Genomic DNA, 13,093 nt, shown 5'->3' on the forward strand with positions numbered 1-13,093 from the left:
AAGCTGAGGGCTCAGATTCTAATTTATTATACAGTCAAGTTTTTCAAGGAGACTTAAATGATGAGCAAAAACTGCTGGCTAATTTAGACATGCTGTGTAAAATTCCTAAGTAGCAAATGGAAATTTTCCATTCTTAGCAGCTTCTTGATGGCTGATGAAACCCCAAACCCCATCTAGCGGTAGGTGTGCATGTACTGGAGGTAGATTAGGTTTGGGGGGGTTTTTGGGTGTAGGTAACCTCTGTTTTTAGGCTACTAACTTGCACATTCTTTGACAAGAAGTAGTTTGGATTTTTATGAGATCAAGAACTTGGTAGGAAGACAGCTAAAAATCTGTCTTTTTTGTTTTGTTTTGTTTCCCCCCCACCAGATATGAGAAATGAGTGTTGGACGCAGAAGATTAAAGCTGCTGGGAATTCTGATGATGGTCAACATTTTTATTTATGTGATTGTGGAAGTCTCAAAAAGTGGCAACCAAGAGAAGAATGCAAAAGGCCGTGTTATTATACCACGCAGCAAGTTCTGGAGAAAATATACTCCTCACAAAGCTTATTGGAACAAGCAGCAGCAGAAGCTTGAACTGCTGTACAACCCTATCCTGACCTTGCTTTCCAATATGACTGTGGAAGAGAATTTACTTTCTAACTCGAGTGTTCTCAGTTCCTGTGACCCTGACCCATGGGTACATTCAGAGGTTAGTGACTTTGCAAACTTGCCAGACAGATTCAAAGACTTCCTACTTTATTTGAGATGTAGAAATTATTCCTTATTAATGGATCAACCAAACAAGTGCAAACATAAACCTTTTCTGCTGCTGGCTATTAAGTCACTTACACCCCATTTTGATAGAAGGCAAGCAATTAGGGAATCCTGGGGCAAAGAAATAACATCGGGGGATGTGACAGTCAAAAGGGTCTTCTTACTTGGACAGACCCCACCAGAGGATAATTTTCCTGATCTTTCAGGCATGATAAAATTTGAGAGTGAAACCCACCAAGACATTCTCCTCTGGAACTACAGAGACACTTTCTTCAATTTAACTCTGAAAGAGGTGCTGTTTCTGAAGTGGGTCAGCACCAGTTGCGCAGATGTCCAGTTTATTTTTAAGGGTGATGATGACGTTTTTGTGAATACCCATCAGATCCTGGATTACTTGAAGAGCTTATCAAAGGAGAAAGCCAAAGACTTATTTATAGGTGATGTGATCAAAGATGCTGGACCTCATAGAGAAAAAAAATTGAAGTACTACATCCCAGAAAGTGTTTATGAAGGTTCATATCCCCCGTATGCAGGAGGCGGTGGGTTTCTGTACTCTGGTGATCTGGCGTTAAGACTGAATAATGCATCTGACCAGGTACTTCTTTATCCTATTGATGATGTTTATACTGGAATGTGCCTTCAGAAACTTGGGCTTGCTCCGGAAAAACACAAAGGCTTCAGAACATTTGACATCGAAGAGAAATACAGAAATAACATATGTTCCTACACAAACTTAATGTTAGTACATAGTAGAAAACCTCAAGAAATGATAAAGATTTGGACACGCTTGCAAGATCCACACTTAAGTTGTTGAAGTAATGTGCATAAGTGTCTTAAGTCCAAATAACTTTCCAAGTTTGGGTCTGACTTTCTTGCTGGACCATTGAAGCTCTGTTTAATAGTTTAGTTTTCTCTGGAAACTTTCTCCTGTACTTTTGAAAATGAGAATAATATTAAAATTTGAGGGGATGGCTTGAAGACTTGGTCCTGACTTTTTCCACTGTCCTGGTGGTCATTATGTTTCAATATTTGTCTTAAATTAATTTTAAAAAGGACTTCAAGGATGTAACTAGCTGTCAGTGACTAGTTACCTGCATTGGAAACAGGGATTGACTACTACAATGTATCTTTCATTAATTGTGATGGTGGAAGATAATTTTTCCTCGAGTAGTGTTTGTGTGTGGAAACCACTGTAAATTGAAAATTCACAAATTGGAGGAATGTAGTTTTGCTTTAAGTATGAAACACTCTTACAAGACTTTAACTATTGATTTTTTTTTTTTATTTAGAGTTTTCAGTCTTTTTGCACCCCGGGACAGTATTTTCTCCTTTACTTATGATCTTTTGTGCAAAGCGTGCCTGTGTCTGAAGGATTTACCCTTTTACTAGATAATGCTTTTTTTTTTTTTTTTTTTAATAAAAAAAGCATAATACTGTTTGAAACTCCCCATAAAAGGACTGAAAAGATAAGGAAAAGGTAGAAGAGATTTTGTTTGGGGCTGGGCAGTAGGTACAGTTAGGGCTGCCCCCCCTGCCCCAAGCTTACATGAGGTAAAGCTGACTTTTTTTTCATGTTATTTATGTGAAAAGCTACTCTGGTCAGTCCTCGTTTTCTGTTCTGGCACTAAATGTGATCAGGTAGCTTGATTTGATGCAAGTAACTGAAATTGCACATTGCTATGAGAGCATGGTTTGGATCTCCTATAGAGCGGTAGCAAATCTGGAGTTGTGCAGATCCTCAAAGTTTTGAGTTTTTGAAGCAGACGTTGAAGTTGCATGATGTCTCATGTAGAGTTAAAACATGTTCTCAAAACTCAAGGTTTTCTTCTGTATTTCCACATCTTGCTTATAAGATTTATTCTAAATAGTGGTTGCTTCCTTTGTATATGTAGAAGTGCCTGTCTATTTATTGTTCAGATTGAAGACCAAAACATTTTCTTAAATATATTTTGTGTAACGTTTTATTTGTATAGTGTTGTCACTCAGATATTTAAATAGAGCATGATATTTTAAATGTGCGATGTGTAACATGTTAAATAAAGCTAATGGTTATTTTTGAATTTGAAAAATAAAATGTGATTTAAATATTTTTTTGTGGTGCTTCATTGGAGACAGACCTAACGTTGACTCACAGAGCAGTCGTGCTCTGCTGTGTGGCGTTCAGTAACAATGTGTTTCTCAAGTTCAGAAGCAAAAGGCTTTTTCTTTGGTGACTTTCTCTTAACACTTCTGTAATAGACTATCAAGAAAATGTTGCAATTGCGTGTGGATTTGTTAGATGTTGTAATAGGTGAACAGCTCTGGCAAAAGCAAGGGAACAGTAAGTGCCCTAGGGAAAATAGGTACACAAATCATTGCCTGTACAATAACGCCGCTTACACAATTGAAAGGAGTGAAGGAATGGATTGAATGGCTGGCACTTTAGGTTTTGTTTGAAATAATTTGGCAGCTACAACTCTTTTGGCTTCTTCACCTGCTCGCTTTTTCCTTCTTTTACCTTGCAGAACAGATGTGGTGCTTTTTTTCCTTTGGGGAGAGTCAAGGTCTTCTGATCTTCCACCTTTCTGTTCTTGTAGCTGTTTGCTGTCAATGCCAGGATGGATTAATTAAAGACAAACTGCTCTGGTATTGTACCATGAGGTTTAGCCCCTGTGCCTTGTCATTCTTCCTGAGATATTACACTGTTCTGAAAGAGCTGCAGGTTTTAATGTACATGTGTTACTTCCTACTCTGTTCTTCCTAGCCATGCTCAGCACCCTCTTTTAAATTTTAGCAGGATTTTTCTCAAGAGTTTGGACCAAGGGAAGGAAAAGAAGTTACGGGGAATGTGAGTAGAGATGTGATGTTAAGAATCTTCATGGACTAGAGAGAGGAAAAGGAGGGTGCTGTGTGTGAGCAGAGATGTGGAGGAGAGAGACAAATGAGCGGCTGCTGAGCACTAACTAGTTCCAGGGAAGGATCAAACACAAACGTTTAAGAGCGGGTTGCAAAAACAAAGGTACAGGAAAGAGCCTAAGAGTTAAATCTTATGAGTAAGATGGGGTGGAGTGTATGTCTGATATTAACCTTAGTGAAATGGGTGGGATTGGTGGAGTGCCAGCACTAATTATTGACTTTTATACCCGTCCTGTCACCATGATATTAGAAGCAGGCCTCTTGTGGGACGCAACTGAGAATAAGGAAAAACAAGGCTGAGGGTGGTGCTTGCCAAGGAGAAGTGCTGTGAGAAAGCATCTACCCACCTTCTGCAGTGACTAGAAGAGAGAAAGAGGGGAGAGGAAAAGACTGAGCAGGTGCCCCAGTGGACTGAACAGGTAAAAGGTGCTGGAGAAGAAATGGGACAGGCCAATCTTGTTTACTCTGGGTGTGGAGCAGCACCGGTGACTGTGTGGACTGATTGGGGCCCCGGTCCCCTCCCGTGGAGAAATAATTGTCTTGACAAAGAATTGTGAGTGTGTAGAGTAAAGAGTAAGTGAAATAAATAAGAACAGAGAGAAGGAAATGGAATGCAACCAAAAGAAACAACATGTGGTGGGAACAGGATGTGGGGACAGTCGGGACGGGAAGATGAGAAGTCTTTAAAAAGTAGATACAGTATTAGGTTGTTGTACCTGGGTTGGTTTGGTGGGGTTGTTTTTGGTTGCCTGTTCCTGGTTTTTGGAGCATTACTTGAGTACTAGGTAATGAAAAGTGAAAGTAATCTAATTAAATCAGGATTTTTTGAAAAAAAAAAAAATGAAGTGATTTCCTATGAAGTAAATTTAGAGTTGAGGAAACAATGAGCAAAACTGGTAACTACTGTGAAATAAATATATGAATGACTTTTGGAATTACTGAGTGAAAAGTTGTCTGGGAAATACAGGGAGCTAAAGATGGATTATTTTTTTTCCTCTTAAATTTAAAGGAGGGGAAAGCGTCTACTAAGATTTGAAAGCATGAGAAAATTTGGCTGCAGTGAGAATAATGGAATTTGAAAACTGAAATCAGAGGTGTTTAGATGAGATGGTTGAATGTGGATGCAGGGATTTGTTGTTTGGTTTTTTTCCTACCCTGAATGCAGCAGGGAAAATGAAGTGCTTCTGTGATTAAATGACACTGCATCAGGGTAAGCCATTAGAATCCATTAACTTGTTTGTATAAAGGCTCAGGCTTTTGCTTCTAAATCCAGTTGGGAGGAGAAAATACAAGCCTTTGGATAAGGAAGGTAAATGAGCTATAATTAATGCACAAATTATAATGTTTATCTTTTAGAGGATGGAACCCCTTTTTTTTTTCTAAATAAAAAATTTTCTGCTGGTTGATTATTTGGATTTTCACTTGGCTCCCTTCTGCCCCTACCCAGTTTGATTTTGTTATATGTAGGCTTGAGTGAAATGTAGCACTTGACAGAACTGGTGATAACAGAATTCCTGACAATCCTTTCTGCTCTTTAGTGTTGGAAGCACTGAAAGCCAAACTTGACAAGAGTTTTGGCTGGAGAATGCCAGAACGGTGCAGACTAGAATTCAGTAAAACTTCTGTATTAGATACATGATTCAACAAGGATCCACATGCAGGTAATGATTAATCTGGGGCTTTGTGATGTGGTAATGAGCTCTTATCTGATGATGCTGCTTGTGATGATGGAGCTTACGGTATAAGCAGTTCCCTCCCTGAAATCTGTCCTCCTTTCCCTTCCGGTTTATGACACCTCCTATGCATAAGATTTCCATTTTAGTTGTGTTTGCCTGAGGGCACCAATCCAAATGAGTTCATGTCTGCGTTGAACCATTTCCTCCTCACGTCATAATCATGAAACCAATTTAGCAAGCAAATAAGGCTGGGAGAGCTGCTGAATGGATCCCTTTTTCAGACAATAATGCACGGGGGTGGTCAGAAAGCAGGAAGGTCCATCAGCAGGAGCACCAGACTTCAGTCTTCAAATTCTCTTCAGCCTCTTCCTCAAACTTGTAAAAGCTGTTGTCCTGTTCCTTGCTGGATGAAGATGAGAACAAGAGTGGGAGCGTGAAACTTAGTAAAGCAAGAGCAGTTGTGGAAGCCAAGTCATGACCTGCAAGCTCCATGCCATGCAGAGAAAGACATCTGCTAGTGCTGTTCCCAAGAAGGAAAGTTGAATAAAGACAGGGTTGGAAAGAGCCAGTCTGGATCTTGACCTTACAGGAATATTTTGATGGTTTGTTTTTCTGTAGCTCTATGTTGTATTACAAACTGCCTGCTGAGAAATTTAAGCAAATTTTCTAAATGTCAGGGGTGATAAAATACTGAGCAGATCAGTTTTTGCTTTTCATTTGTTGTACTCAGCCCAGGTCTTTGGTTCCTAATCACAGTTTATAATATTTGTATTGGCCCAGCCTGCTCAAAGTAGTGTTTAAACAACTCTGGCTAGACTGCTGAGGGGTGGCTGAACAGCACCTCATGGAGTTTGCACACCAGCCTTTTCAAAAGATTTACAGTCTGTTTTCATTTGTTGATGAAAACATTTCTACCCTGTTTAAAATCTGACTGAACAAGGCGAGTTGGACCTAAGCTGGTCTTTGCTTCAGGGTCTGTTAACACGTAAGTAGAGAACAAACCTGTGTGGTCTCAGATTTTTCTGTTTTCTGGATTTTTGTGTTATCACAGTTATCTTTTTTTTTTTTTTAATTGCTGTCCAGCCTAAGGACTCCAGACCATGAGTTTAACATGCTTGTAACTCAGTACTCCTCCCTGCTGCAGCGGCTGGGGCACTTGGCAGCATGCAGTATCTGCTCTGAAGAACTGTGGAGGGAGGCCCCAAAACTTCCTCATGTAAGTTTATAGCCCAGATTTTCTGTTCAGGTCAGCAGTAGCATGTGTGCTAAAATCACAAGAGGCCTGACAAGTGTCACTCAGTTCTGACCTTCGGTGTCAGTTTTGTGGTGGCACAAAGGGAATTTATTCAACCCTGAAGGATATTGAAGAAATGGCATCTCTCCTGCTGCTGTAAAGTTACTGATCTTAAATGGGGCCCTTCTCTCTGCTGAGAGGGGGATTCATATGAATACATGCTGAATTTCCTGTCAAAGATTCGTTAAGATAGAAATTTGCACAATCTCAGATTTTATAGAGAGAAAATTCCAACCAGTCCTCTAATTTCAATGCTCCTTGACTTCTTCAAGCAGTGACCTGTATAGTTCTTCCCAGCCTGCTGAGCTCCACATCTAAATGCATCAATCTTTCTTGCCTTGTTGTCATATCTTTGTCCCCTGTATCCCATGTTGTCTCAGCTGTTGGTGAAGATGAAGTGCTTCCCTCTCCAGTAAACCACAAAGTTACTGAGAAATAGAAACAGCTCTTTGAATTCACTGGAATAGATGGATATTCCCCTCTCTAGCAGATGGATTTTGGTTCCCTCGGACTGAATAGTCTGAAGGTACTTGATTTTTGTGGCTTCATGTTCAGTGACAGACCCTTGGACTGTGGAGGAAGGAGACAGTTTGGACAATCTTCACTGGGGGAATCCAGCTTTAAAAAAAAAAAAAAAACCAATAAAAAAATCACTGACTTCTATCAGAGTCTGATTCAAATTGTTTTAAATGCGGGGGAAAAAAAAGTGCTGACCTGCAAATCAAGCTGTAAACTTTCTGATTTTGAAGTTAGCTTTTCTGCTGTCACTGCCATTGTCATTTCTTTAAACAAAACTGCTCTGGGCAGATTTGGAGAGAGTTTTTACAAGGGTTAGAAATAATCCCCTAAATATCCCCTGTTAGCTTTTAAAGCCAAGAGCTGCAGCTTAGTATTTGTTGCAGCTGTGTTTTTGTGTCCTTTTCCCCTTTTCTTCCATCCCTCTGGCTAAATTTTGACTGAATTCTGCTTTTTGCTCTTTCTGCTGTGCGAGGGGGTTGTACATGATTCACTCATTTGTGTTTCCTCGTGTGCCTAAAATGTCATCTGTTGTTTTTTTTTCCCTGCTACTCCTACCACATCCACTGATCTTCCTCCTCCAGAAAAGTCAATTATCTCATGATAATGGTCTGAATTTCATCTTTTTTGGGGACATCACACATAGTTATGCTGGCAGACCAGCAAGAATGTGTGTGTGATTAGTGTTTGAAAGCCCTCTGTAAAAATCTGTGACTTCCTTTGAACAAGACAAACCTTTAATTTGTACAATAAATTTGAGTTGTAACTTCAGAAAACAGTGTCATCCTTCAAGTCTTCCCTATTTTCTTGTAGAATCACTCGGTTTCTTAATGTTTTCATTACATTTTGTGCTCATATTTTCCTGGTATCTTGTAACATGAGACTGTTGTGATAGAGCTGGAAACAGCTTTGGGATTTCTGTTCAGTCTATGTAACTACACAGCCAAGTAGGGAGGCTAGCATCTGTCAGCTCACCTTGTGAGTAGAGGCAAGATTAAAAATACCCAATTTTAGACCAAAATTTTGCTGAGATTTGAAATATTCTTCAGTAACGGTTTTGAAGAAAATACAAGTACATTTGTGTACCTGGACACCCCTTGTGTTTTTCTTCTTTTCCAAAGTCTGCATCACTGTTTGCATTTATTATTCTCCCATATTCAAGCCTATATAAATTATTTATTTATTTATTAAAAAAAGGGAGGGGAAGGAGGCAAAAATCCCCACCACAAACACTGCAAAAGCTCCCAGGTGAGCAAGAGCCAGGGTAGAAATAACAGGCTAGGCTGAAGGAACAAATGAACCCTCGCTAAGATGGATCCCTTGTTATGCACAGTGTGAAGTGAGGGAATAGTTTTTTGGAGATGTAAAACCAAAGGAATTTGTCTGTTTTCCTTTCCCTTCAGTCTTTCTAGTATGGGAGGAAACCTTCTGCTTTAGACCTAGGTTTGGCAGCTGCCCAAGAGACCTGAGAGAAAATTTCACCATCTTGTTAGTTGTTGACCACTTCGCTTACGTGAAAATAAATGCCAGAGAGGCCAGTGAATTGTGGTTTTTTTTCTTAAATCTGTCCTATGTGGTTTTGATCCAATCCCAGCTGCTCAGCAAAAATACTAATGACATTTAGATGAAGATAATGATGAATATTACTATAAAAAAAGTTGAAACCCAAGCCATGCTTTAAGGTAACTAGAAATTGGATGAGTTTCAGGAGAGGTGAGGAGCACAACCTAGTTTTGCTTGTGCCCTTCAGGTTTCAGAGAGGTTCCTTGTTGGAGCTAGCCTGAGAATTTATTCTTGCTATTAGAGCTGTCATCTGTTCTCTCTATAAATATAACCTGAATTCTTCTAACTTACACTCTAGGAAGAGCTGTATTGGGCCAAACCAAGTCTTGATTGGTCCTTCACACCCTTCAGAGGAAGCACAAAATGCTTCTGGTAGCTCAAGGGAGCTAATCATGATGAGAAGTTGCTTTTAGACCGCAGTGGTTAGTGACGAGCAACACAAACATCTTCCAGGAATTTGGTGTATTTGTCTTTTTAAGTTCACGGCATGCTCTGGCAAAGAGCTCTGTAACATAATTATGTGCTGTACGAAAATTCAGTATCTGGAACTCCAAGAATGAGAAAATGATTAGTCAACTGTCTACTCCCTCCTTCACAATTTGGAATGGACACAAGTACTGACCTCCCTTCCTTATCAAAGCCAGAAATCTGCACCTCAGAGCTTGAAGCAGTACAAACTTTCTTCTTGCTCTGAGAGCTGAGACTCTCGAGGTTGCAGATTTCAAAACAAGAGTCTTTGAGCAAAACCCCATGTTGTGTGAGAACTGGTACATACCTATAGTGTACTGCATTGTTCTCCTGCTTCTTCTGTCCCTACTCAGTAAAAGCTTTGCTGTTCTACTGAAGCACTCTCAGCAGGGAGGAAAGCATGCACTGAGGGAGGTGTTGACCCCTGAGAACCCATGTGGCATGTGGATTTAGCATGAAAGGTATCTTTATTTTACTATCTGTCTTTATCTTTTTGGGGTGGACCATTCCACCATCCCCAGCAGATGTTGGTGGTCCAGCCATCAGTGAGGTAACAAACCTGATGCCCTTGTGATCTTTTAGTAACAAAGTATAAGAGGAAAACTCGAAAGTTTTATAATAGATAGTTGTTGGTTCCATGATGCATTGAACAGAGCTTTCTTTTGACCTTTTTTTTTTTCTCCATGTGATGCATATCAGCAGTTCTGATTTGATGCTGATTATTCATTTATTCTCTTCTGTCTTCCTGGTTTTTAATTCCTATCTTTTCTTCTTCACAGGAAAGCAAGATAAACCATTTATCTACAAGTGAAGGAATATTAAGTGTGAGAAAATTGGGTTCAGAGCTGCTGGAAAGTGAATACCACAGTAGGGGCATTCTGGAGGAGTTGATTTTGGACCTTTAATCGAAGCCTCTCAGACTTTTTCAAAAGGTTCACATTTGATCTAACTTTGGAACTGATTTCCTACTATTTGCTACACCAAAATTGTATTTGCATATGCCAAAGTTTGTCATATTTTCCAGCTCTCGTGTGTTGCCTGAACCATACTGTGTGATGTAGTTGCAGCTGCCTGCTGGAAAGTTTCCCTGCTCAAGCAGAAGTGAAATATGTGCCTGTATCTTGGGAGGAGGAACTGGCATGGACCCAGCATAGTAATTCTTAGATGATGCCTGGTCCTTTATCCCACATTCCAGGTGGTTCCAGCACACGTGAGGATCCTCTCACATGTATATGTGCTTTTCCCCTACTCTGAGTGTGTTTTAGGGCAGGAGAGAACATGGACCTCCTGGTTCTGCTCTTGGTTGGGTGGTTCAAAGTGTAATACCCTTTCCCCTGGTTTATTTTTGCTTGTTCTAAGGTGGTCTGGATTTTCCCTGTTTTAGAGTGTTTGCTGTATGTAGCTGGTGTTTAATGTTCAGAGAGGTCTGAATCATTCACTCAGGGTAATTAATACTGACCTAATTACACAGATGAGTTGTGCACTGAAATTTTTAATGGTACTTAATAATTAGAGGAGTTCTTCATTCCCCACCTTGATGATTCAATCCTTTACCTTTCATTCGTCCAGAGAGTAAGGACACTTGAAATGAATTCCCTGTTTATTTGTGTTGGGTAACTCTCACAAGTCCCCATGCCTCCTGCCTGGAGAAGCAAGGGAAGTTGCTGCAGTGTAACCTCTCCACAGAGAAAGCTGTGGTTGAGTTCAGCGACACTATATTGTCCCTCATCTAAACCAGGAGAGGACGTCAATGAACTTTGATCTCTGTAGGAGATTGCAGAGGTCAAACGGCCACAGAGCCACAGAGGGACTCACTACAGCTTTGTCTGTTGCTGTTGTGTGCAGGAAATAGAATCAGTTTTTGCTGGAAAAGACCTTTAAGATCACCCAACACTGTCAACTTCACCTCTAATCCATGTCCCTAAGCACCACATCAACATGCCTTTTAAATACTACCAGGGATGGGGACTCCACCTCCCTGGGCAGCCTGTTCCAATGCTTGACAACCGTTTCAGTAAAGAAATTTTTCCTAATATCCAATCTAAACCTCCCCTGCTGCAACTTGAGGCCATTTCCTCTTGTCCTGTCACTTGTTATTTGGGAGAAGAGACCCACCCCCACCTCTACATGTTCCTTTCAGGTAGTTGTAGAGAGCCAGAAGGTCTCCCCTCAGCCTCCTTTTCTCCAGGCTCAACAACCCCAGTTCCCTCAGCAGCTCCTCATCAGACATGTTCTCTAGACCCTTCAACAGCTTCATTGACCTTCTCTGGACACACACGGCACCTCCATGTCCTTCTTGGAGTGAATCCTTAAGCTGTGTTCACTAAATGGGAAGTTTGCTAGAGAAATTATATCTTTATATGCCATCCTATTTACATCCATCCCCAAAGTCTCTGTCTAGAGAGGAGGCTCCTACATAACCTGGTAAGAGTTATCCTTTACCTTCTTAACTGATGAGTGCACAAGGTTGCATCCTAAATCACTGCAGTAAATAGGAGAAGCCCAGATGATGAAGACATCACCTCTCTCAGTTTCACTAGGCTAGGAGAAAAAGCATTAGAAGCCAGAGTGAGTCCAGACCTACCTCACGCCTGTACTAAATCAGTTGGGCACTTCAACCAGCAATCCAGCGTGGGATGTAGGTCTCATGTAGATCAGCTGAAGGGATAGATGAGGGACTTCACTCCATCGTGCTCCTCTTGCTGGCTGAGGCTTGCTGAAATGATTTCTCGTGCTCCTCTGCAGAGGGAGAGCATATAAACAAAGATGAAAAAGCTTGGCATGGGAGTGTTTTTGTAAATGGAGGGCCTGCAGTTTGCTGAGGGGATGCCAGGGTCATGGGAGCTGGAAGGATTTTATGCTCAACAGCAAACTGGGAGCTGCAGGCGGGAAGCTTGGCCCACTCTTGCATCCCAGGAAAAAGCTGGTGGAAAAGTGATGCACAGAAATATTTGAGTGGCTTTTTTTTTTTCCCCTGGGTGTGTATCTCTTCCATGATTTCAAGTGAAGCAACGTGGTTTCAAAAACACCGTGAATAGCTTATTTCTAGATACAATATATGTTTACACCTTGCATGTCTCCAGGGACTAAACAACTGCTAGAATACCCGTGTGGCTGTAGTTCCGTGAGGATGAGTAGATAAACATGGTGCTTTAGGGCTGATGTTACTGTTTCTATCCCCAGAAGGAAGATCTGTGAAACAAAAGAGCCCAAATTGTGCAAAAGAAAAACACTACAACTGGTATTTCATTTAGTCATTTGGCATTCGCTTAAATACGCGAGTGCTGCTTTAATGTTATATCTTAAACATCCCTCCCACTTACTTCTCTCTTTAAATTCCACCTGTGTTCCTTCATTTTATTTCTAGTCTGTTCTGAATATCCCAGTGTCTGGAATTTGTCTTTTATAATGATATATAGCGTGGCGTGGCGCCAGCCTCTACTCTGGGGATTTTTTGTTCATGTTAAGATTTGAAAATCTTTATAAACACGCCCTGCAAAGAAAAATAGTCTGGTATTTAAGAAATAGGATAAAGAGTAAGAAGAGCTCGGTGCTCTTACCAGCTGTGTCATATCCTCCTGGTCTGACATTTTTGGGCAAAAAAGGATAACTTCTGAAACTCAGCTCCAGGATGCCTCCCCACTGACTCATGGAGCTGCTGTGGAGGAAAAGAACATCAGAGATATGCTGTAAAAATTGGGTGAAGAGCTTTCATCCCAAACCTCTTGGGCACATGTTGGGCTCTGCTGTCAGAGTAAAGACAGTAAAGATTTGCCAGACGCATTTTTGAGAAGAGCCAAACGGTCTGTAACAGAAATTATACCTTTGTTATTTGGACCATCCTTCTCACCATCTTGTGAGGCAGGTGAACATAGGACAGTTTCTTACCGGAACCAAGATGATCTTCAGTATATTCATGCTGA

The 13,093-nt window shown here is 40.7% G+C and overlaps 1 protein-coding gene across 1 annotated transcript; it reads left to right on the top strand.

Moving 5' to 3' along the window:
- The first annotated feature begins 378 nt into the window (after window positions 1-378).
- B3GNT2 (UDP-GlcNAc:betaGal beta-1,3-N-acetylglucosaminyltransferase 2) lies at window positions 379-1,999 on the top strand. The gene has a single exon (XM_010163177.1). The coding sequence runs from the start codon at window positions 379-381 to the stop codon at window positions 1,570-1,572; it is 1,194 nt and encodes a 397-aa protein (XP_010161479.1). The 3' UTR covers window positions 1,573-1,999.
- The last annotated feature ends 11,094 nt before the right edge of the window (window positions 2,000-13,093 follow it).

The sequence above is a fragment of the Antrostomus carolinensis genome, unplaced genomic scaffold (assembly GCF_000700745.2).
Source record: "Antrostomus carolinensis isolate BGI_N321 unplaced genomic scaffold, ASM70074v2 scaffold20922, whole genome shotgun sequence".
Classification (NCBI taxonomy): domain Eukaryota; kingdom Metazoa; phylum Chordata; class Aves; order Caprimulgiformes; family Caprimulgidae; genus Antrostomus; species Antrostomus carolinensis.

Excerpts from the sequence above, each read along its gene's own strand:
- B3GNT2 (XM_010163177.1), top strand. The coding sequence starts at position 379 with ATGAGTGTTGGACGCAGAAGATTAAAGCTGCTGGGAATTCTGATGATG.